Source organism: Trichosurus vulpecula, chromosome 4 (assembly GCF_011100635.1).
Source record: "Trichosurus vulpecula isolate mTriVul1 chromosome 4, mTriVul1.pri, whole genome shotgun sequence".
Classification (NCBI taxonomy): Eukaryota; Metazoa; Chordata; class Mammalia; order Diprotodontia; family Phalangeridae; genus Trichosurus; species Trichosurus vulpecula.
The window spans coordinates 224,163,463-224,189,047 of record NC_050576.1 but is presented as its reverse complement, the minus strand read 5'-3'; the positions used below and the strand labels follow the sequence as shown (position 1 = coordinate 224,189,047).

Here is a 25,585-nt window from a genome sequence, read left to right as displayed (position 1 = left end):
AATTCCAATTTAACCAGTTTTACCTCCCATAGTCCTTTAGGAATCTTAGGTACCAAAGTGGCTGGGGACAAAGGTATGAATGAAATCTTTAAATTCTGAAAGGCAAGGAATTTTCTCCCTTTCTTCTTCATATTCAGATGATCTACCAAACTCAAATGGGAAATGTCCATTTTATATTTGAAGGCATTCTACCTCATATTTCAATACCTTTGTCTTTTAGCCCTGGAAACTTTCAGCTTTCTCTAAAGCATGGAGGCACCCCTTTCTTATACTTGTCTATCATTACCCATTAACAATCTCAATCTTAGCATTAAATAAAAGCCCTCCTTCACAACAAGTCAGTATACTTACCTTCATTTTTTAAAGGCACATTCATGTCACAAAGAAAATGGTGGATTTAAATTTGATTGCCTTTTTGGAGGGAAATGGAATGATTTGAGGTGGGTTCTCCTCACCTGAATGCCTTCTTTTGTGGTGTTTCCCTTACTCTAAACTCCTGAATATAATCAGTTAGGGAACAGTCTTTCAAAAAGCTTTCTTTAAAGTAAAATTAAATGTTCAGAAGATGACATATGGAGCTCTGGGAAAGGACAGAGGAAAAGCAGGTCAAGAGAAAATTAGAAAGAAGCCACAGAGTTGCATGGCCAAACCACATTTGGGAAAGCTTCACAGAAGCAAAGGAACAGAAGGAAAACAAGGGCATCCTGTTTTAATTTTGTCTTCCAGCTTCATGCTAGAGAGTGTGGCAAAGCTAAATTTGAACAGGACTGATTTTTTTTATTGGATCATTAGAATTCAGAGCTGAAAGAGGCCTGAGAAAGAGCATTTTGCCTTATTGCGTCACTTTACAGATAAAGAAATTAATGCCCAGAGAGGGAAAATGGCTTTCTCAAAGCCATAGGGCTTATTACTAGTAAAGACTAGAACTCAAGACTCCTGACTCTCAGTCTAGTATTCTTTCTGCCATACCACTAGATGCTCACCAGGATCATTTCTTTTACAGACAGGTATAACAAATTATTACAAGCCTATAAAACTTTTGCTACCAGTATTCCTTACTTCTTAAAATTAGTGAAAAAAAAACTGAATCTTTAAAAAAGAAACCTCTCACATCTTACTTCCTCCAACTGAACTTTCCTCTTTTCAGTTCCCTGTCCAACTGCCAGAAGAAAAACCGCAGTAGATAATTCAGTTGCAACCAGTGTGTAAAGTGGCTCTATCTACACAGGAGTGCCTCACACAAGGACTATGGATGCCTACTCACTCTCAAATTAATCAAAGGAATAAATCCAAGCTATCAACAACATTTTAAAAACAATTTTCCAAGTCATACTGCTTTTTTGATAGTAGAAAAAGACTATAAAATAAGAGGGTTTCATCAGGTGAGGAATGACTGACCCAATTATGGTATATTAATGTAATCGAATATCATTACACTGTAAGAAATGAGGAAAGGCAAGGTTTCTAAAGAACCTGGGAGGATTTTGATAACTAACAGCGAACTGAGCAGAACCAAGAAAACATTTTAAATGGTAACAACATCGGTGTAAAAACAATTTTGAAAAACTTGACTGTTAAATACCAACTCTGATTTCAGAGTACTGATGGTGATGAATATTTCACATCTTTGGACAGAGAGGTGATGGAGTCAAGATACATAATGAGACATACATTTTTAGGTGTGGCCAATGGAGAAATTTATTTTTGCTTTGACTATGCAATTTTATTACAAAAATTTGGTTTTTCTTTTTTCTTTTTCAATTTTGGGTGAGGGAGAACATGAGAGGGAGAATAAGGATAGTATTCCCCATCCCCCCAATGGGGAAAAGAACAGAAAGAATCACTGGACTGTTTTGAAAGTTACATGTTGAATTTATTAAGTAGTTTAAAAGTAACTTCTAAATAATAGAGAGTCATAGTTTCACATATAGTCTTTTTTCTGTTTATGGAAATGCTCATTTGCTAATGAAATATTTAAATGAATGAAATATTTAAAAAATATATAAAAGGTACTCATTCTCAGGGCTGTCTCATTCACTCCATCCTCCTTAGAGTGGCCAGTCGGGATTCCCAGAGAAATTCTACCACCAGCATTTATACTCAAACTCTCTCCTAGGGGTAATCTTGCAGTGGGAGAATATACTCCTCCTACTCATATTGATGTCATATTTAGCATTTCCTTAGCAATAAGGCAAAAGAAATAGCATAAAAGATACTCATTAAATCAAATTGTAATGTAATGGTTAAATTACAATTCATATAAAAATCGGGATCATATTCTCCAGCAATGCATTCAGTACCCATGGGGGAAGAGTAGACACTCACTTATAGAAAATCTGGCAAGGAGAACATGAGGAAGGAAAACGCATGGACTTGGGATAACTTACAACTTTGGAACCATAAATTCTCTCTCTCAGGAACAATTCACAAAAGTTTCTTGATGAATGGTTTTACTCTTAAGCTGAGTTAAGCCACACTAGGCTTGGTGAACACCTCACTAACCATAATGTCTCCTCCAAACCTATTGACCTGCTGAAGGACTTCTCTGATTGTGTTCTTCTAAACTATAATTTCCATCACTTTAAACTTCAAAATTAAATGTTCCGAAATCTGTTTTGCCCCGCCCCTCCTGATTTCCTTATCTTTCTAGGTTCATAATCTATATGCTCTCTGAGAACAATGCTGCTTATGATTAAGAACCAAATTCTCATCTTCCTCTAATCAGATGAATTATCTTTGTCTCATGACCATAGAACAGTTGCCGAAGTATACATTGTCACATTCAAAATGAAAAACTGCCTCAGTGAGAATAACTGATGCAGTGTAACTGTTTCTCTTGCAATTCTAAGCAAACCTATGCCCCATTCAAGTGGACTATCTGAGCAGACATTACTCAGTAACAAACTGTTCCTTGTGAAAAGGGAGTACCTTAAAGGCTCAATATGTCATACAGATATTTTCCCTTATTTACAGTATAGTTTGAGTGGAGAAACACCATTAAAATGATTGTTTTCTTTCTGAGCTGCCATTCTAGGAAACACCATTAAAATTTATTATAAATTTAAGTAATACTGATAGATTGATTTGAGACAGGATATAGTGTAAAGAGAAGCAGCTAGGTAGGACCGTACAGAGAATGTTGGAGCTGGAGCCAGGAAGACCTGAGTTTGAATCCTCCTTTAGACACTTGCTAGCTATGTGACCCTGGACAAGTCACCTACCCTCTCTTTGCCTCAGTTTTCTCAACTGTAGAATGGGGATAATAATAGTACCTTTCTCTCAATTGTTGTGGTCTTCAAATGAAAGCACATTAAATGAGAACATTAAAAAAATTATATAAATACTAACTACATGAGAAAGGTAAAACTGGAATTTTGCCCAGATTTCAAGAAATCTGATTTTGACTATAGAATAATGATATTTTTTAGTTTCCATTTTTGTGCTACGTTGAAGTTTACCAAGAGCTTTTCTCACAGTTCTGTGAGGTAGGTTGTACAAATATTATGCCCATTTTACAAATGGGGAAACTAAGTCTTAGATAGGAATAATAAGCCTAGCATCATGTAAGTACTGAGGAATCTAGTTCTCCCCACTCAAAGTCCAGCAGGGGCTGAGTCAAGGTTTATCAGTACTAAGAGTTAATTTTTGTTGGGTAAACAAGATGCCTCTGAATATCTAGGAGAGTTATAGAGCTTTGAGTCTTAAGGACCCATGTGAGAGGCACAAGTTTATTCATGTTACCAGCTCTCCAGTAAAGTTTGGACTGTCCACAAAGATACTCTGAATTGTATTCCTTTCCACCCAAAGAAGAAACAGAGCTAATTTGAGATTCAGACTGGAGGATGTTTCCTCCGATAAAGTAAGTGTTTTTGGAAGATCTCTGGAGAAGGAGAAAAGAGATAATATGAGGAGAAGAGAAAAGAGAGGTGTGGCTGTTCTCTCACACATGCAGCAGCATCACCTCCTGTGGGGCAGAGACTTCTGCAGTTCCCTCCCTTCAAGGGAAACCACAAAAGGGGCAGCTTGGATGGACATGACTGTATGTGTGTCATTTTTTGCTTTTTTGGTGTTTTTTTAAATCATATTAATTACTAGAAGTGTCAGGGGTGCTAAGAAAAAAGACACAAGGAACCAGCTGCCCTTATATCCTGACCCCTGACTTACCTCCAAGGCTTGTTACAAGCACCATTTCATAATCACATCCTTTCATTTTGATTAATAATATATCTGAATGGTCTTATCTTATTTCTCAAAAATACCTGTGTTTATCCTGTCCTTGCATTTCCTTGCATACAGTTGTTCTGGGCATGAGGGTGTGGTACAGCTCTGGGAGCTACCTTGGAGAGAGTGGCCTTTCCTATCACATGGCTTGGAATTCCAACCCCTACTCCATTGCTAGAGAATTTTTGTTCTCTAACTGGGAGCATAATTGTATGTCATTCATGTGTTTCATAACTACATTTCCAAGTACAGAATTTCTGTGTATTCGATGTCTTTTAAAATCTGTTTCATTAGACATAAGTCTAACATAGTGACCCCTAGTGTTTGCAGTAAGGAAAAAGAAGAATGAATTAACAGTACACAATGGTTAAGGAAAGACTTGTCTTTCAGAAATCAGAGAAACTTGGAGGAGCATATAGCTCAAGCTAGTCCAGGAGCTTTATTTTCTTTTGTCCAGAGAAACTCAGTGGGAATGCTCTACTTGGATGAGGATAAAATGAAAATGGATTAAGCAAGAAAAAAATAAAGGTCTAAATTATGAATTGCTGACTTACAAAACAATCATATATACATGCATACATCCAGGTAGGGGAAAATCTCTTTCTCAGAATACTGCCAACCCTTCTCCTCCTACCCCCATCCTCATCCCAGTTGATAAGTGTCAGAGCTTACCGCACCCTCATGCCATAAGGGAGTAGAAAAGTACATAACTGAGAGTCAGAAAACCCAGGTTCTAATCCCACGTCAGTCATAGCCTAGCTATGTGACCTTGGGTAATTCATTTACTCCCTCTAGAACTCAGTTTTTTTGTCTATAAGAGAGTCAGACTAGGTGATCTCTAAGGGCTTGTCCAGCTCTGATACTTTACATAGCTTTCCTGCATTATCACATTATATACAAAAAGCTTCTTGGCAGGTAATAAGAGCACCAGAAGCAGTGCAAGGAAGTTCTATAAAGGTTACATATTGAGATTCAATCAATCTTCAAATGTTTATTAACTAGGCACTAATAATACAAAGGCAAAAATGAAATAGCCTTTGTCTTCAAGGAGTTTCCATCCTATCAGGGAAAGCAACTTGTATTGATGGTTATAGCTAAAGTTTATATAGTATTTTAAGGTTGATGCAACGTTTTACAAATATTATCTCATTTTTCTCCTCACAACAACCCACGGAGGTAGGTGCTATTACTTCCACCATTTTAGAAATGTAGAACCTGAGGCAGACAGAGTATTAAGTGACTTGTCTGGAGTCACAGAGCCAGATTTGAACTCAAATCTTTTTCATTTCAAGTCCAGTATTTTATCCTCTGTTCCACCTAGCTGCTTCCCAACTTATAGACGGTATCCCATAAGACCATAAACAACTGACCAGAGGATAGAAACTGTGGGATAAATGAATGATTTAGTCACTGGGGATAGAAATGGATACACCTAAATATACAAATGTAAAATCATATATTTGGGTGACTTAATTTATAGATTAAGTGTTTGTAGGAAAAGGAAGGAAGGAAAGGAGCATTTATTAAAGTGCCTACTATGTGTTAGGCACTGTGCTAAGAACTTTACAAATATTTGATCCTTCCAACAACCCACGGAGGTGGTGCCATTATTATCCTCATTTTTCAGTTGAGAAAACTGACTCAGACAGAGGTTAAATGACTTGCCCAGGGTCATAGCTAGTATAGTGACCGAGACTGCATTTGAATTCGGGTCTTCCTGACTCCAGGCCCAGCCCTCTACCACTATACTGCCTAGTTGGCAGAATGGTTATGTTCCTCAGCTCCTAGCTTCCTCAGCTTCCTCAGCTCAGAATGAAGCAATGTGTAAGAAGTGCTTCGCTGTAATAATCATGATAGTTCACATTTACGTGGTGCTTTTAGGATCAGGAGGAGCTGTCTTCATAACTACTCTGTAATATACAGAATTCAATAATGTCCTCATTTGACAGCCAAGGGATGAAGGCACGAGTTTAGGAATGATCACATAGCTCCCAAATGTCTTGGCTACAACATAAACTAAGGTATAATTGAAATATTGTATTCTATACATATACGATGTTGACAATATGGTGTCACGGTATCACTGTACTAAGATTCGGATCAGACTCTGAAGTCTAGTTCTGATATTTCCTTGGACTTGCTAAGTCGCTTAGCCTCTGTCCTCATCTATAGAACAGAGATCATAATACTTGCACTATGTATCTAATCGGATTATAAAGTGTCAAGTACTATAGATGTCTGAACTAGTCTATTCCTTACCATGTGTTACAGTATGTTAGTACTATACTTCAGGTATATTTTGGGTAAAAATGACTTCTTTAGGAGAACCTGATAAGTTAATTCTTGTTTATAACATTATTTATATGTGGAAATTATTTTGGTGTCCCATATAACTCCTCTACAAACTGGAAACAAACACCACTCATAATTTAGGGACTGTCTGTACAAACTTCTCCGATAGCCAAGGAAGAAACACTGGAGCCAGGAACAGGCTGGACTTGGGTAACTGAACAGAGGCATCCGGAACACAAAGATCTCTTAAGTGAAACTACTCTTTGCGCTGAGTGAAGCTTAACTTCGTACTTTTTGTTCCTTGTATATAGTTTGTACTCTGATAAATTTTCATGCTTGCAATAAAGTAGTTTTCATTGTTACCATGGAAAATATTGGTAACTGACAGAGGTGTGGGAGATGAAAAAGTGGCTACATTTCTGAGGGCATGGCCATAGGAAAAAGCTCTAAGCCCTGGGCATCAAGAGGAGACTAAAAAAGGAAGCTCCACTCTCCTCGGACAGTTTTGCCCCAAACAGGTAGGAGTGTTTGTTTCTATACCATAGAGATGTTTTGGAATTAGGTCCTATGTCACTTCTCAGTTCTGATTGTAATGAAGTAAGGGGGAAGGGGCAGGGAGGAAAGGAGAGATGGGATGGTTGTTTGTGTGTGTGGGTGATGGTGAGGTTATACTATGATCTTGAGCTTCAGGAGACATTTTGTACTCATTGAGGAGCCCCCAGTAAAGACCCAGACTAATTATTGTCTGCACTGATTCTCTTTCATTGTTAGGGAATGCCTCTTACCCAGCTCAGAGGGGAGGAAGGGAAAGCCTTCTTCCTACTCTGCAGCCAGAACCTCCTGCATAGACGTAATGGCCAGTTTGATCTAACAGCCACCAGACACCCCTTCTCCTGCTTCCCATACCCCTCTCCACCCCCTCCCGGTACATATACTGTATATAGATTTTACATGTATGCTGTATGAATATTCATTTGGGATGTAGCTATCTATGTAGATGAAAGATCTTTGAGGGCTTCATAGACCCAATTCCTAGAACATAATCGTAGTTAAATAAATGATTATTGATTGTTGATTGACGTATAGATACTTCCATCTCCTAGCACTAGCTGAGGCCCACTTCCAGGCAGACCTCCACTGTAGAAAAACCTAAAACTGCAACAGATGTATATACCTAGGAGAGGGAAAAGAGGAATGAGGTCAGGCTCAGATGGTGCTAGACAGGCAGGATCACAGTGTAAAGGTAGAGAATCTCTGGTCATGGCCAAGTTTTCTCAAATTAGAAGTTCATGGGGATACCTCTACCTCATCTTTAAAAATCCTCAAATTCAATCGTGTGTCAAGCTGAAAGAGTAACACAGTGTTACTGCATAGTTCATTAAGAATTACAAAGCCTTTTCCTCACAACAACTTGTGAGGTGGCCAGTACAAGTAGAATTATCTCTGTTATATAATAATAATAGTTAGCATTTATTTAGCACTTTAAGGTTTGCAAAATACTTTGTACATATTAACTAATTTAATCCTTAGCTGTGAGGTAGGTGTTACTACTGCACCCATTTTACAGTTGAGAAAAGTTAAATAACATGCCCAGAGTTGCACAGGTTTTTTTTTGTATCTGGTATCTAGGGCAGGATTTGGATGCAATTAATTCTAATTTCATCAGGAAGTGAGTGGTGTATTTCTTCTTCTTTCCTTTGGACACGTGGTTTGATCAGAGTTCTTGAGTTTTTCAAAGTTGCTTTTCTCTGTAATATTGTTAGTGTAGACATTGTTTTCCTAGTCCTACCCACTTCCCTGTGCATTAGTTTACAAAAGTCTGCCAAGCTGTCTGAAATTGTCCATTTATTTCATCATTTCTTATGGAACAATAATTTTACATTACATTCATAAATCAGTTTTAGTCCTTCCTCAATAGAATAGCCCTTTCGTTCCCTATTTTTGGCTCCCATGAAAAAGAGCTGCTGTAAATGTTTTTGCAGATTTGGATCTTTTTCCCCTTTCTTTGATTTCTTTGAAGTATAGGCCCAGTCTTACCTAACACCATATGGCTGCTAAGTATCAGAGCCTGCTTTCAAACCCAGACTCCAAGAGCAGTGCCCTTTCCCCTCCATCCTGCCACCTTGTTGCATCCTGCCCTGGGGTCCTCCCTTTAATACATCACTCTACAAAAGGGAAGAATAGAGCTAGGAAGATTATAGCCCAGTTTACATTCTCAGATGCTTCTGATGTCAGGTAGAGGGGGGGATATTGATGGTGGCAGCAATTTTTGGAATGGGCTTAGGTGCTCAGGAAAAAGAATTAAGTGTACAATGAAGGGAATTAAAAAGAGAAAGTAAAGATCCCCAGCAGAAATGGAGAAGGGGCCAAAGAATAAGAAGTTATACTGTAGAGAATAAGGAAAAGTCCTACTCTTTTTTAAAAAAAAAACGTAGGTAAAATTATTCTAAATAATTTTAGACTAAACAAGACTGGAAAATGAAACACTGCCCCACTCCAGAATGGAGAGAGGCTTATATCCTCTTTCCCACACCCCCCTTAAATGAAGCTATTAATTACTATTGGGTGAACTTTGGATAGAAGAGTGAAATGATGAGAAAACTAGGGCTCCAGAGATACCAGGTTTCTAAAGTCTGGGGAAGGAAAGGCAGGAAAGAGGGCCTAGGCCCTGGTCCGAGAGAAAGGTTAGAGTGATGGGGTAGAGATACCAGGTGAGGAGTATTCCCCATGTCCCAGGAGTGTTAACCAGTTATGGGAGAGAAGGCTGCTTTAGAAAAGCAGGAACTTGAAAATGGAGTTACATGAAGCTGGAAGTCTATGGGCAAAAGGGGAGCCAATTTAGCCAACCTATTTCAAGGCTAGAGAGTTTTGTAACAGAGGCATCCACAATAGCAATATTATAGAGAAGGTTCAATCTAAGAGCATGGAAATCAAGGGACAAAGGGATATAGATGCTAGTGTCCTAGCATACTGGCCTTCCCTTTTGTCTCTTTATATTCTCCTCCACCCCTCTTCACTTGTGGTGACTTATTTCTGACTTTGCATTCACTATCTTTGTCCTTTTCTTTGTCCTGGATTTCTCCTCTTCACTTAGACAAAATGCCCATCTGGACACTTCCTACTTCATCTTTAAAATCAACTACTTGGATTCTGTTCCTATCAGAAAGCATCTCAAATATAAAGTACAAGTCCTCACATCCAAGAGGCAGTGAGGTGTCATATTGGTTAAAGTAGTGGACCTGGAGGCAAGAAGACCCGAGTTCAAATCTTGCCTCAGATGTTTAGTAGTTGAGTGCTGCTGGCTAAGTCACTTAATTTGTGAGTGCCCCTGCTCATCTGCAGAATGGAGGGATTGGACTTGATTATCTCTGAGGGCCTTTGAAGCTCTAACTTATGATCTTAATCCTGGAAAATAATAGTAGCTGATAAGGTTGTTATGAGGATTGAAGAGTAAAACACCTTGTTAACTTAGAGTGCCATACCAATGTTGATAATTATTTTCCTTTGCTCGAGTCTTTCCTTCAAAATTTTGCTCTTTTCTTCCCCTTTTCAAAGCTAGGAACTTAAACAAATTTAAGTTCCCAGCAAATGATTTGCTGGAGACAGAAGCAATCTCTTTGATAGGTACAAGGTGATAAGAGGCTGTAAGGGTTTCTTTCTCTCTCCCCCTTAATGGCCACAATGTAGACAGAGCCTTTTTTTAAAAAAAAATTGCTATATTTATTGAACAAATCTTTGTATGACCCATCTTTAACTGAGAAATAAGTGAATTGAGCTTTTTGGATTTCTCTCTGACCACCCTTTCCCTGCCCAATCTAAATTAAGTTGCTTTTTTAAACTAGTGCATGAGCCCTGCTCCCCACCCCCCCCACCCCCCCCCCCCCCCCCCCCGCATTTTCCAGTGTCTCTGGAAAGTAGGATCAGATTTCCTCATCAGAGAACAGAGAATGCTCATTCAGGATATTTGTCAGTGAAAATTGATTTAATCTGGTGTGCTAAAAATCTTCACTGCTAATTTACATGAATATGCTCATTAGATTTTGATATAGCAAGACAGGAATAAGTGCCAAGTCAATGGATGCTATTACGTTGTGACAAATTATTTTCCCTTTGTAATATTTCTTCGAATATGGATAGGAGGCAGCATGTTACCTTGGAAAGACCCTGTAAGCCAAAGTTTAATCATTAGGCCAGAGCCTTATGCACACACAATTGTAACTACCAGGAGCAATTAGGTGGCACAGTAGATAGAGCACCAGCCCTGGAGTCAGGAGGACCTGAGTTCAAATCTGGCCTCATACACTTGAGACACTAGCTGTGTGGCCCTAGGCAAGTCATTTAACCCTGATTGCTCCCCTCCCCCCAAAAAAAAGACAAGTAACTACCTACTCAATAAAGGCCAAGATGGAATCGGAGGACTTGGGTTGAAATCTTACCACTGCTGCTTACCATTTCTGTAATCTTCAACAAGTCACAACTTCCCTAAGCTTCAGTTTCCTCTTCTTAAAGTGAAGGAGTTGAACCAGATGGCCTGTGATGCTATGAAATATAATAATTATCTAGGTGATGTCAAGAGACTAGGCCTACAACAAGGTGTAATAAGAAAATAGATTAAGGAATCAAATATTCCTTTACAGGAAGTGAGGTGCTGAGCTCCTGGAGCTAAAGATAGTTCACTAGCATACAGCAGAATCTCAGACTTGGAAGAGAGGACTCAGAAGCAACTAGTCCATGTAGTACATAAAGGTGAATCCCTTCAAAAATATGCCCAGCAAAGTGGCCCTTCAAGCTTTGCTTGGTGACCTAAGTTGAGGGTTCTATTTATCTCCCAAGAGGCCCATTTCCCTTTTGGATACCTCTAATTGTTAGGAAATTTGTCTGACAACAAGCCTGAATATGCTTTGCAGTTTCTTCCCATTTCTTCTGGCGATGCCCTCTGAGGCCAAATGAAAAGTTTAAACCCTCTTCAATATGACAAACCTTCACATAATTAAAAAAAAAACACTATTGTGCTTTCTTTCCTTCTGCCAAGTTTTCTGTAGGCTAAACATTCTCTCAGTTCCTTTGACTGATCTGCTTATGACATAATCTTAATCATCCTGGCAGCCTGTGTACAGTGGTGCCTGTACAGTGAAAATGATATGGGTTTGGAGTCAGCGGACCCAGCTTTGCTTACGAATTATATGACCTCTGGGTCTCATCTGGAAAATGAGAGATTGGACTAAATGGCCTTCTGGCTCTAAGACCTTATAGTCCCTTCTGGGTGCTCTCTAGTTTACTAATGTTTTTCCTAAGGTGTAGCTCCCAGAACAAAACCAAATTAAATATACTATCTAACCTGGGCCGAGTCGAGCAATTTCACCATGTGCAGCATGCTAAATACTGCAGGAAAAGTTAATAACTAAACAAACAAACAAATAAGTTAACAATTTACTTTCCAATTCATTTTTACCTTCACAGTAACTCTCATATATAGCCCTTCTCCATGTCAATGAGAAGCAATACTTAATCAAGCACTCTCTTATTCCTGCCTCCATTCTATGGCCTTTCCAACTTATTCTCCACAGTCCTGTCTGAGTAATATTCTAAATACCCCTGGCCCCTAATAATTGTAAACTCTTCTAGAGTAGAGGGTTACATCTATCTTTGTGTCATCAGATCTTTGAACTAGAAAGGACAGAGTAAAAATGGATTAGTAGGAACCTAGGAAAAGAGAACCTAGTTATCCTTAATGAGTTTAGATCACTATGCCCAAATGGGTTATAACTTTATGTACTAAAAGAAATGGGATGATTTGTTTGCTGGACTATTTTCAGTAGCCATTGAAAGAGCATTGGAAGTTGGAAAAGTGCCAAATGGATTTTCAAGGAAGACAGCATCCTATAAACTAAAGGCCAATGAACTTGACATAATTTCTGGGAAAATCCTTGATGAATTAAAGAGATTGAAGGTTTTTAATCTGAAGACCATCGACATTTAAAAAAATTTAACATTATATATTTCAATATAATTGGTTTCCTTTGTAATCTCATATATTTCATGCTATATAGTCAAAAACATTCCTCTGAGAAGATGTTGCTAGGCTTCACAAGAATGCTTAAAGAGCGGTCCTAATACAAAATAGCTTAAGAACACCTGGTTCAAAGGATATCATTAAAGAAGTACCTACCTACTATATATCTAGGAAAGGAAAGAGTAGGATGGCTTAATAATTAATAGTTCATATGAGACTATCCTCATTTTCTTTTTTTAAAAGGGTTGCTAGATGATTAGATGGAGGGCCAAAGTGGGGAATGCTACTGACATGGTTAATCAAGATTTTAGCAAAGTAATTGACTAAGTCTATTTTTTTGTGGATATCTTGACAGGGAAGAGGTTAGATTCAGAATTGGTTGAATTGTTGGATCAAAAGAAGAGTCATCACTGCCTCAAAAGCTCCATGGAAAGGCATTACTAATGGAAAGCCCCAAAAATCTGTGCCCAGCCCGTTACCAGGGTTGTGCTGGAGCCAGCAAAAACTGGAACTGATTGTGAAATTTTCAGGATGAGCATTTGCTCTTCAGAAATTGGCAAGTGCTACAAATGAGGTCCTGATTTGTAGTTTTGTTGATTGTCTAGAATTGAAAAAATGTTAATAGTGCAGATTTTCAGTTTTCATGTGCATATTTGGTCCCTCAAGAGTCATTTATTAAACATTTACCATGTCACCACCTTCTTTTATTTACTGTTTATCATCTTTACCAATGACTTGGATAAATGGATAGCTAGCACACATATCAGGTTCGTAAATAACACAAAGCTACAAGGAATAGCTAATATGATGGAAAACATGATCCAAAAAACATTAGGTTAAATATTATAAAATTATATTTAATAGAATACTTTTTACTTTTAAAATTCTGAATTTAACAAATAAAAAAACTCAAACATTTCTAGAAATTCTAGAAAAAACAGAATTATATAGGAAACTATGAATCTCTAGTAAAATATGCAGCTAAGTAGCACAGTGGATACGGCACCAGGACTGAAGTCAAGAAGACTCATCTGGTCTCAAAAACCTACTAGCTGGGGGGCCCTGGCCAAGTCACTTAACTCTGCCTCAGTTTCCTCATCTGTAAAATGAGCCGGAGAAGGAAATGGCAAACCACTCTAGTATCTTTGCTAAGAAAACCCTAAAGGGGATCACAATGAGTTGGACACAACTGAAAACAACTGAACAAGAACAAAGTCTTATAAATTTGGTTTCAAAAGAAATCAGTTTCAGAAATGTATGACAGAGGAAAAATAGACAATTTGAAAAAGATCTGGGGTGGGGGTGTTAATTGAGCATTTCTAGGATAGGTGGTAGTCATAGTTTTCAGACTATAAGAATATTATGTTCAATTTTGAGTGCCAGATTTTAGTGAGGGCATTGATAAGCTGGAGAGCAGGGAAAGGAGTGTGGCCTGGGTCATAAAGCTCTTTGCTGTGACTGAAGATTGGTCTAAGGAGATGTGGATGTTTAAGCTGGAGAACAGAAAGCAGGAGATACATAACAGCTACCTAAGTATTTTTGAAAGTGGTCATATGGAAGACAGATTAGACTTGTCCCACTTGACATAGGGCAGGACAAGAAGTACTGGGTGAAAGCTGCAAAGAGATAGGCTGTCTTGATGTTAGGGGAAAATAACCTGACAATTAAATCTGTCCAAATGTAGTATGGGATGCTTTGGGAGTAAGTAGTGAGTTTTCCCTTGTTGGATGTCCTTAAGCAGGGGCTAAATAGCTATTTGTCAGTGAAGATATCAATTTCAATAGACGGCTTTGGGGTCCCTTTCAACTCTGGGATTCTATAATTCTGGTTGTATAGAAGTCATCAGGACCTAGCCTATAGTTTGAAAGAACCAGGTTTAGGAATAGGCTGAGGCTTTGGAGCAGGGTTCCTGGGAAGCTCAGGGAATGAAGGCATAGCTGTTCCTAAAGAGTAAAACAGTTGGGGGGCGGGGAGAATCCTTGACCCTACAGGAATCATTTAGTAAACATTGAGGAAGTGTGGCTTTTGGTTGTCATTGAACAAGTCACCTCTAAAGCCATAAGTGTCCAAAGCCTTCTGGTGTTCTATGTTCTCACTTGTGAGCAACACCTACCATTTTCCCTCCCTCAGGTTAAAGTGGGAACCAGCAAACCATTTTTAGAGCTCTAGTTGGGTGTACTAGGATGGTTCAGGATGGAGGGACCACTTCCAGGATCTGTTCTCTCTTCAACTGAAAGTGGAGCTTAGCACTGTGGAGGTCCTAGGCAATAGTCCTGACCATTTTCTAAAGATCCTGGCACCTTTCCCCAGGGATTGGGATATGGGGAGGGTATGCCCTCTTGTTATGCTGTGCAATTAGAGGCTAATGTCTCTGTCCCTCACAGTGAACGGCTACCACTCATCAGGGACCCCAGTGCATCAGTCAGAGCCTGTCCACATGAGTCTCCGAAAACCCACTGGTGATTTCCAGGTAAGGGATGTGGGCTTCAAGTCTTGGGATTTGGGTGGTAGGAGCTATGAATGATATAGGCAGAGTCTGGTGGATTCAGATAGCTGCCCTAATTGACTAGGTAGGGGTTTAGTGAGGTCATTCTATCTTCCAGTGGTTTAAAAAAACACTCAGATACTTACAGATCAGACCCCAAATCCCTACCATCACCATCAGGAAAAGCAGTGACCTGTCATATGCTCCCAGGCTAACCTTTTGTGATTTGCTTTCCCCCTTCGTAACAATTCTTATAGGTTCCTAAATGTAGGGTTGTAAGATAACTTAGAAGTCATCTAATCCAGCCTCTTTGTTTTCTAAATGAATAAATTGAGGTCCAGAGGAATTAAGTGACTTGCCTAAGGTTGAACAAATAATAAATAGCAGAATAAGACTTTAAACCCATATCCTCTGACTCCAAATCTATCCATGTTTCCACTGTCAAATGATGCCTTTTCTTAATTGGTTTCACTTAGGGTCATAAATTTAAAGTTGGAAGAGGTCTAAATGATTATGTTTGGTACTGATTCTTTTCTTTATAGAACTATTTTCAAAAATGATGGATAGTGTGATTTGACCTGGTACTGCATCACTCTGATGGGCTGGATTTTGCAGAATCATAGAATTTGATACTTGGTAGTCAGTAAGCATTTATTAATCAGTCAACCAATAAACATTTTGTAAGTGCTGCTGTGTACCAGGCACCATGCTAAGCACTAGGTATATCCAGAAAAGGGCAAAAGAATCTCCCTGACCTCAAGGAGCTCACAATTTAAAGCGGTAGACAACATATAAATATATAATATAATATATCATACATAGTATAATATGTAAATTTATAATCATACCACATAGAGGATAAAATTGGGATAACAGAAAGAAGTCACTAGAATGAAGGGGAATCAGGAAAGTTTTGATGCAGAAGATGGGATTTTATCTGGGACTTGAAGAAAGCCAAGGAAACCAGAAGTCAGAAGGAGGACCTAATTGACTATCTATTTTTAACTTTTACAGGAATTAACATATCAGACAAGTGGTATGTTTCATAACAAATTGCCCAAGTACAGGTGGCTGGAGAGTGGGTAAAGAACAAGAAAAACAATATTTTGTCTGAGCCTAGGTCTGCTGGGTAATCCAGTAAGGTCTAATTAAATTTAGCATCACTCTACCATTGTGGTCAAACCGTCAGTGTGTCATAAATTATTTTTAACTATAGAGTAGCTGTCCTGTGGTTATGTATTTTAGTTCTGGAGCTGTTAAAATAATCATAGTAACTGACATTTCTGTTACTTTTTAAAGTTTACAAAGCACTTTACCTTTATTATCTCATTTGAGTTATGAGATGGGTATATTTTAACACATGAGGAAACTGATCACACAACTAGTAAGCACAGAACAGGGACTTGAACCCACCCCCCACTCCTGAGGCCAGTTACTAATTGTGTTTATTGCATTAATTGGGGGTGTGGTGGTAGAATATTATATGGCTGTTGAGACTTCCTCTAGATAAAATATACAGTGGAGTACCCTAGGGATTAATCTTCTTTAGCACAGTTTTATAAATGACCAGGAAAATGGAGTATGTACTAAAATCTGCAAATGTGCAGATGACATCAAACCTGCCCTTCTCTTGAAATGCCAAGCTGACAAGGATAAATGGCACAGATAACACAGAGACTGTTAGTGACCTGAAAAATTACTGAGGAGCTTCAGCAGTATTTGTAGGGTGATAGATATTGAGCTGTCATGAGACGCAAGAGCACAAAGCTGGAAGAGGACTCAAAAGGTCATCTCGTCCAACCAATACCTAAATCCCCACTATAATACACCTGAAAAGTGATCCTCTCACAGGGGCTATGTATGAGACAAACATCTTCCAAGAAATTAAGGGGGGAAAATCCCCTTCCCTTTAGATATGAATGTTAGCCTCAACCTGTGGAAATCCTAGCTCCCCTCCTCACCTATACACACACACACACACACACACACACACACACACCCCAAAGAGTACTCTGAAACAGGAAGAAGTAATAAATCAAGTGGCAAAGTGGATAGAGTATGAGGTCTAGAGTCAGAAAGACCTGAGTTTAAATCCAGCCTCAGACATTTACTAGCTGTGTGGCCTTGGGCAAGTCACTTCACCCTGTTTGCTTCAGTTTCCTCATCTTTAAAATGAAGGAAATGGCAAACCCTTCCAGCATCTTTGCCAAGAGAACCCCAGTGGGGTCACAAAGAGTCAGATGTGACTGAAATGACTGAACAACAACAAACTGCCTATGCAGGAGATTGACTACTGTTTGTCTTTCCTTCTTGAAGAGGACCATGACACCAGGAAGGTGATGTCATGACTTGCAAGTGAATTGGATTTAAGTGAGGCAAAGTGAGGTGAAGTCACCAGCCTCACTCTCTTCTCCAGAGCCATCTGGGTCCAGTGGCAAGATATAGGTCAGGATGACTGGAGATGGCCCTGGATGCAGTGGGAGACCTTAGCCTTTTTAAGCTAAGGTCTTTCCAAGTTCTCATTTTGAGGCAATGCCCATTCAGTGATTAAGGCTAGGTAAGAAATGAGGTAAAGAATGGTCTCTTTTACCTAGTCAAAAAAAATCTGGGAGGGGAAGACCCTCAGGGTTTCTGGCCAAAACAGAAACAGTTGGTATTTACATTCACTCTGAGCCATCAGGGCCCAAGCAATGACCAGACGGGGCTTGGGCTGGGACCTGTTGTTGGTCAATCAGTGAGAGCCGGCCTCACCCCAAGGACTTGCTAAATAAATCTTAGAGTGGTGATATCCCACTCAGAGGACAAAGTTTACCATCTTTGCATGGGAACTACAGAGGAAAAAATTGTGAATGAGTACGTTTCACGAGGAAGGAAGGAATTAAGGAAGGAAGCTGCATTGCCCAACTGGAACTGTTCATTTGGGACCCCAATGGGGCAGCTACTACTCCTCACAGATTGTTGTTTGTCCTTTGTTCTCAAAGAGGACCATAATACTGGTAAGGTAATGTCATGACTTGCAAGTGAATTGTATTTAAGTGAGGCAAGGCTGTACAAAGTCACCAGCCTCATTCTCTCCTCTAGAGCCACCTGGTCCAGTGGTAAGATATAGATCAGGATGACTGGAGATGGCTCCCAGATAGTGCAGTGGATAGAGCACTGATCCTGGCATCAGGAGAACCTGAGCTCAAATCCAGCCTTGGACACGTACTATCTATGTGACCCTGGGCAAGTCATTTAACCCCAATTGCCTCCCCATCCTCCCCCCCCCCCCAAAGGCTGACTAATTCCCCACACAAGCCCCTTCTATGGCTACAATTTTATAATTGACTTCCATTTCATAGCTGAGCCATTCTTCTCCTGGACCCCAAGAGGAAATGATGAGGAAAAAGATCATAGGATCATAGATTTAAGCATGGAAGGCACATTAGAGTTTATCTAGTCCAATCCTTTCATTCTGTAGATGAAGAAATGAAGACTCAGAGAGTGATTAGGTGGCTTGCCAACAGCTAGATAGGCAGTAAGTAGTCGGACTCAAATTCAAACCCAGATCTTTTGACTCCCAATTCAATACTCCCAACGCTAACCCTGCCCCGCCCCCCAGTCGCTCTAGATGGGTAGGGGAGGAGGTTTGTTTATAAGTGAAATAAAAGGTTTATAATGTGTAGTAAAGAAGATATCAAGTAAGAGATGAGAGACTAAAACCATAATGAATTAAGAGGAGAAAGCAGAATATTATAGAGACACGTGGGGTGTGATCTGGATGGAACTGCCACAATATTGGACTGAGACCAGGAAATGCAGCCTAAGGAACGCAAGGGAGAAGGAGCTGGTATAAGGCAGTACTGAATTTCCTTAATGGAGGACAGATGGAAAGTTAATTTTTCCTTAGGCATTTTGGATGGACTTGAATGGATGAGGTGGAGGAGTCTGATGGCGAGAGTGCAGGTTAGGGTTATAAGCAATAATGTGTAGACTGCCAGCATTTGGGAAGCCATCCCTAAGAGTGCCCTGCCCCACTATTGGGCGTTACCCTCATCACACTGCTGCTTACAAAAGAACATGCTGAAAAAATATGAAGTTGTTTAAAAAATATTTATTGGCATCTTTTATTTTTGAACTTTCATTTCTAAATATATCCCTCCCCTGCTTAGCAAGCCAGCCTTTGTAATTAATATACTATTACATTTAAACCATGTAGTAGTCAACCATACCAAAACTCCTCAGATCTCTCACATAGTTAAATAGATATCTACTCACCTCTCTGAACTGGCTTGCTCACTCTGATCCACCCTCACAATAGCAGGTCTAGTTTCCCAGAGAAGGAGCACATAGTTATATTCATTCTCTCAGGGTCGTAAGGGTTAAACCTATTGTGGGGGAAATATAATCTTGCCACTCACTCACTGCTTTAGCTCTTGACCCCCAACTGATGTCTTTCCCTTTTACTCAACCCAGTTACTCATAATGATGACACTTTTAGATCTTAAACATAACCACTTGTTTCTTTTCTATAGTATAGCATCAAGGATTTCTTGTATATTGAAGCAAATTTGTGAATAATAAAATATGTTGCAGAGATCTGGGTCACACTCTCTCCACCAATTCATTCAGTATCTGTAAGGGAGAGTGGGCACACATTTATAACCACCTGGCAGGGAATCAGTCGTATGTGTGTTCAAGGAAGTTCACAACTCTGGGAATGTAGGCCTTGATGTGATTGTTCCATTCAGAAATATCAGTACCACATGAAGCTACCTCTCTGTCAACTGCTTCCCTTCTGATCCTCACTAAGCAGAATCCCTTCTCTTTTTTTGTTCCCAGCCCATCATAGCATTTGCCATTTCTTTCAACTTATAATCACCCTTAAAGGATGTTGGGAAAGTGTTGCACTATTAATTTAGCTAACAATTCCCTTTAAGCCATAGCGTGGAGCAAATATAGCTGGCTTCCCAGGGCACTACAGAGCAACTGCAGCAGGTATTCACTTACCAGGATGCTGTATTGTCCAAACAAATTGTAGCAAAAAGAACTTAGAACAAAATATCTCAAATTGACTCTCTTAGGCAAACAAACCTTTTCTTACCAAAATTCTGCACTGTCCAGTTGAAGCTCAGTTTCTCTCTTTGTATAGGATCTGTAAAACCTTTCTTTCTCCTTTCCTATTTTCTCAAACCAGAGGGCAACAGCAAAGAATAATAGGTACTTCTAAGAGGCTTCACCTCTCTCTAACTTCCTGAAGAGGATTATCTAGAACTGAAGCTGCAGTCCAATGTGATTGAGCCTCTTTCCAACCACCAGGAATTATATAGCTAAAGGTTTCCACTTTGGGAACCTATGCTATTTCCAGTACTTTTCAACACCTTAAGGGAGAGGCTTCTGGCATTTAGCGCTGTGTCTTTCACTTAAAAGGTGGCAATTCACCAAATCTCTCCTGAACAATTAACAGCCCTTTTAAAATTATAACTCTGTTTCCAAATAATTATATAATTCTCACTTTTTTAGGTTTACCCTCTTAAGTCTTAATACACATTAGCTGAGAGATCACAATGCCTGCAGTTCTAAGTTCTTAACATCATCTTCCACCTCATTTTGTGTCTTTGAAACTGTTTCTTCACACTCACATTTTTCCTATTTTTAATAAATAAAAATTATTTATCTGTTCTCTGTAAACCATCAAAATTGTTCACATACAAATGAGGCATAATTCTACATTTGTCACAAGGTCATTTGAGTTGTTATGTTTATAACACACTTCATTTTCTGTCCAAAATTGCTCAAATTCCATTTGAAAACTGTTTTGCCATCTACAGATTTGCAGCAGTTTTAAGCCAAATTTCTTTTCATACTATTTTTAAGCCTCAAAATGTTCATTTATCAAATGAACTATCTTACATCCTTTACCGCTTGATATATCCATATTTTCCCTCAAAGTATTTTCATGCTCTTTTCAACACTAACCTACTCCTTTTGAAAAGGACAGTATCTTACACAATGATTTTTTTTAGAAGAGCAGTTTAGCAAAACTAACTACTATATTAACCATCTAACAGTGCCTGCAATATTCTGTTCCCGTAGACCCTCCAAATTTGGTATCTAGATTACAGGAAGTGATGACTTCACTGTATTCTTCTCTAGTCAAATTAATCTGGTAGAACAGAAAAGTCATAGCATTTAAGGCCTGAAGAAGAGGATTTCAGTTCTAAGCATAACATTTTTTACTTGTGAATCTGTTATGCCTCTCTGTGTCTCAGTTTCTTCATCTCCAAAATGGAGGTAATAATACCTGTGTTAATACCTCCTTTGTAGGATTGTTTTGAAGAAAGTGCTTTGCAAACCTTAAAGCTCTATTTAAATGTGAGCTTTTATTTTTACTTGGAGTAGAGTGTTCAATTCTAGATTTTAAGAAAAACATCAAAAATCTAGAAGGCTTTCAGTGTGCAATGATTAAGGTCACAGAAAGTCTGGAAACTGTCAATTGTGACACGTTTTAAGGAACTGAAGATGTTTAGCCTCAGGAAGAGAAGACTAAGGGAAGACATGATGAGCTGTCTTCAGATATTACATTCAAAGTACTGTCATTAGTCATTGCAATTAATCGGAGTTTGGATGATGTTCTATGTTGATTTCTTTTACTTTATTATAGTAAGCACGCATTTTTTTCTCCTGAGTCTTCTTAATTTATTCTACATACATTCCTGGAAGCATTCTTGCATTTGTCTGACTTCTTCATTGAAATATCCTATTAAGGGGCGGCTAGGTAGTGCAGTGAATATAGCACTGGCCCTGGAGTCAGGAGGACCTGAGTTCAAATCTGGCCTCAGACACTTGACACACTAGCTGTGTGACCTTAGGCAAGTCACTTAACCCCAATTGTCCTGCCTTCTCCCCTCCAAAAAAAAATATCCTATTAAATTTGTGTGTCTCATTTTGTTTAGCCATTGTTTGACTGGTGGGTACTCACTTGGTTTCCATTTTTTTTAATACCACCAAAAGAGTGGTTATGCATATTTTTACATCTTACCATTATGTCGCTGAACTTCTTGTGCCTAGTGACATTATTCTCACAATTCCAAATTCCAAATTATTTTCTTTGTCATATATCCTTTCCATAGCCAAACTCCTAGAAAGAGTCATCAACATTGGTTGCTTCATTTTTTTACCTCCTACTCATTTCTTAAAATATATACGTATGAGTGCATATCTGAAATTTTGCAGAATGTTTTGCTAAATTATCTCATTTAAGCCTCACAATAACATTGTGCAGTAGTAACTATCCAACTACCTTCTCAACCCCTTGCAACCTTCTGACTCCCATCACTCAACTGAAGCTGTTCTTTGTTAACTGAAAAACCCAATGACCTTTTCTCAGGTTCTATCTTACTTTCTCTGCAACTGTGGTACTATTGACTACCCTCTTTATTCCTGGATACTCTCTCCTCTCTTGGCCTCCATGATGCTTAGGTTCTATGTTTACTCTTACCTATTCGAATGCTCCATGTCAGTCTCCTTTACTGGATCATCATCCATCTCCCACCCTACAAGCATGAATGTACCTCAAGGTCATTTTCTCTTCCTTTTATGTACACTTTTTCTAAGTGATCTCATCAGCTTCTCTAAGCAAATGATTTGTCTATCCAGTGGTTTATGTATCCAGCCCTAACCTCTCTCCTGAATGCTAATCCTACATCAGCAGCTGCATGCTAGACATGCTTCTTAGAAGTCTTATCAATATTTCACACTCAATATGCCTAAAATGGAACTCAGTTATTTTCCCCATACATGTTCCTCTTTCAAATTTTGCTGTTTCTGATGAGAATATGATCTCTAGTCTCCCAAATTCATAACTTCTGTGTCTTGGCTCCACCTAGACTCTTCCCTCTCACCTTCCCAACAATTTCCAATCAGTTGCCAAGCCTCATCTATCCTTTACCTATCTTTTGAATCTGTCCCCCTTTTCCCATTTTATAAGGCTCCTCTTCTAGTTCAGGCCTTCGTCATGTCTCCCATAGACTATTGATTGTCTGTCCTCAACAATGGTTGAATTAATCTTTCTAAGACACAGAACTTACCAGGTCACTGCCCTGCTCAGAAGTCTTCAGTGGATATCTATTGCCTCTAAGATAGAATGCTAACTCCCCTCTTTGGTGCATTTAAAGCCCTCCATAGTCTGGCTAGCATCTATCTTTCCACAGTTATTTCACATTACAGTCAAATGGGCCTACTGGCTGCTCCCTAAACTCAGTATTCCATCTCCTGTCTCTGTTCCACTTCTTAGGTCGTCCCCCATGCCTGAAATAGGCTTCCTTCAAGGCTCAACTCAGGTGCCACTTTATATTGGCGGTCTTGCTGGGCTCACCTGGTTGTTAGCAGTCTTCATATTACCTTAAATGTCATTATTCATGTACACGTATCCCACAAATAGAATGTAAATTCTTTGAAAGAAGGAAGTGTTTCATTTTGCGGAATCAAGTGTCATAGTTGATATAGTGACTGAGACTGAGAATTAGGAAGATCTGAGGTCCAATCTTGCTAGTGGTATGACCTTGGGTAAGTCCCTTCCCCTCTCTCAGCCTCAGTTTCCTGATTTGTTAATTGAGGATAATAATAGCACCTACCTCCAAGGGTTTTTATGGGGATCAATGAAGTAATAAATAGAAAGAGCTTTGCGTACCTTAGTTTTATTTTCACATATATATGCATATATATACCCGTACATATATACACACACATATATACATAGATATACATATATATGTGTATATGTATATTTATACCTACATGCACATATATCAACACACACATATATAGAGAGAATTTGTTCATTTGTTCTCATTGCACCTTATATACCATGACTTTTGCATAGTACAATTTACATTATCAAATATTTGTTGACCCCTAGTTTGTCTGTAAAATATCTGCAGCCCTCTCCTTGCCCCCTCTGCCCCACCCAACAAAAGAAAGCATGAAAATATAAATCATTAGACAAATGTGTAACGTTGCCCGATGTTTTATCTCATTCTTAGTACTGAAATGTTCAAAGCAGGAAATTGTTGTACTCTGGGAACCCTGATTATGTTCAGTCACTTACATGCTGATTGGATAAAAAGGTCCCAGTTTCTGCCTCTGTCCATCCTCCATGGCCTGTGCTGCCAGGAAATATTCCTTTGGTCTGAGCATTCTTTCCTCTCCAAGCTTTAAAATACAAGGACCTCAGGAATCACCTAGAAAATGTGTGGACTCAAAGTGACTGGGACTGTGGCTTCCTTACTGGGAAAAGGAAGAAAATAAGAAAGAAATAATGAGCTTAACAAAAACTGAAAACTGCTTAACTGAAAATCACTTGTGATTCCCTTGAATTCAGAAAGAGACAGCAAAGAAATCTGAATTCTGAATTGTGTTTCTCATAGTATTTTTCCAGATCCCCATACCTGGATATTTCAGAATAAGAAAACACTTACTAAATTCACAGTGCAAAGGATGCTTTAGTTCTCCGTGGATTCTATTGGTATCTGGTAGCACAGACAGAAGCAGAGTAGTTAAGGGTAGCTGAAGGGTTAACTCCCCAAATCACAATCTGATTATAAGAGTAGGTAGAGACCTGGTTTGAGTGAATTGCCTTAATAAGTAGCACTCTATCTCTGCTTCAGTGAGCCAAGATGGGAGCTGCATGGTGCTGTCTTCCATTGTCCTGGGCATGGTGACTTAGGAGTTAAACTGGATATAGTGGGCTTTCTTGGCACCAGGCTCAGGCATTCGTTCCTCCTCTGAAAATCAGGATGCAAAAAATGCCAAATATGGAGAGCAGCTTTGATGATGCTTCTTTCCTTTCTTGCCAGAACCCAGGGTCTCCATCTCCAGGCAAGAAACAGAGCAAGGAAAGCACCATCACAGTAAGTACTAACTGCCTTGGTCAGTGTCGATGGCATGAGCAGAGTGGTCTCTATGGTAATGTAGGCAGTAGCACAGAACAGGAAAGTTCCAAGACACAGATTTAGCCAAAGTTTTTTTCTGTATCTTTTCCTTTAAACATTTCATTTTTCTTTCTGCTATACCTGAACCGTGGTTGTAATTTAAAAGAAGCCATTTTAAAAGGTAGGCACCAGGAAAGGACTTGTTCAAAAGGCTTGAAAAGATTAAAGGAAGGGGGTGGAATGTGCCATGTGCCTAATTGAAATGATGTTTAAATTACAGGAGCTACACAGTTGCTTTTGTGTGGGGTAACTTCAGGGAAAACAGGAAAATTCTACTCCTGAGAATAAAATTTCTGGGAGCCGGAAGCAAAATGATAAAAAGCTGACAGCAGGGCCAGCCATGTAACTTCTGTCCAACAGAGGTGACACTATCTTTATGTACATACTCCTCAATGACAAAAAACAAACAAGGATTGATCTCCTAAAGACTGTCTGAAACAGTCAGTAAATGAATTTCTTTACTTCGACTCCAACTCTGTGGGAGCCCCTAACATCTATCTATAGTGTGGGGACAGGATGAGAGTGAATTTTCAAAGTGGGCAAAAGAATTCTGCCACTGTCCAATTGTGAGTGAGTTTGGTGATTGTAAATATGTTGCAAATA

General features: G+C 39.1%; 1 protein-coding gene across 3 annotated transcripts in view; it reads left to right on the top strand.

Annotated features, from left to right (window-relative positions):
- The window catches only part of GAS7 (growth arrest specific 7), a 298,468-nt gene that overhangs the window by 219,046 nt on the left and 53,837 nt on the right, over window positions 1–25,585 (top strand). For all 3 annotated transcript variants that reach the window (XM_036754899.1, XM_036754901.1, XM_036754902.1), the window contains exons 4-5: window positions 14,911–14,996; window positions 24,848–24,901. In XM_036754899.1, the coding sequence (XP_036610794.1) occupies window positions 14,911–14,996; window positions 24,848–24,901 (140 nt within the window). The remainder of the gene's footprint in view (window positions 1–14,910; window positions 14,997–24,847; window positions 24,902–25,585) is intronic.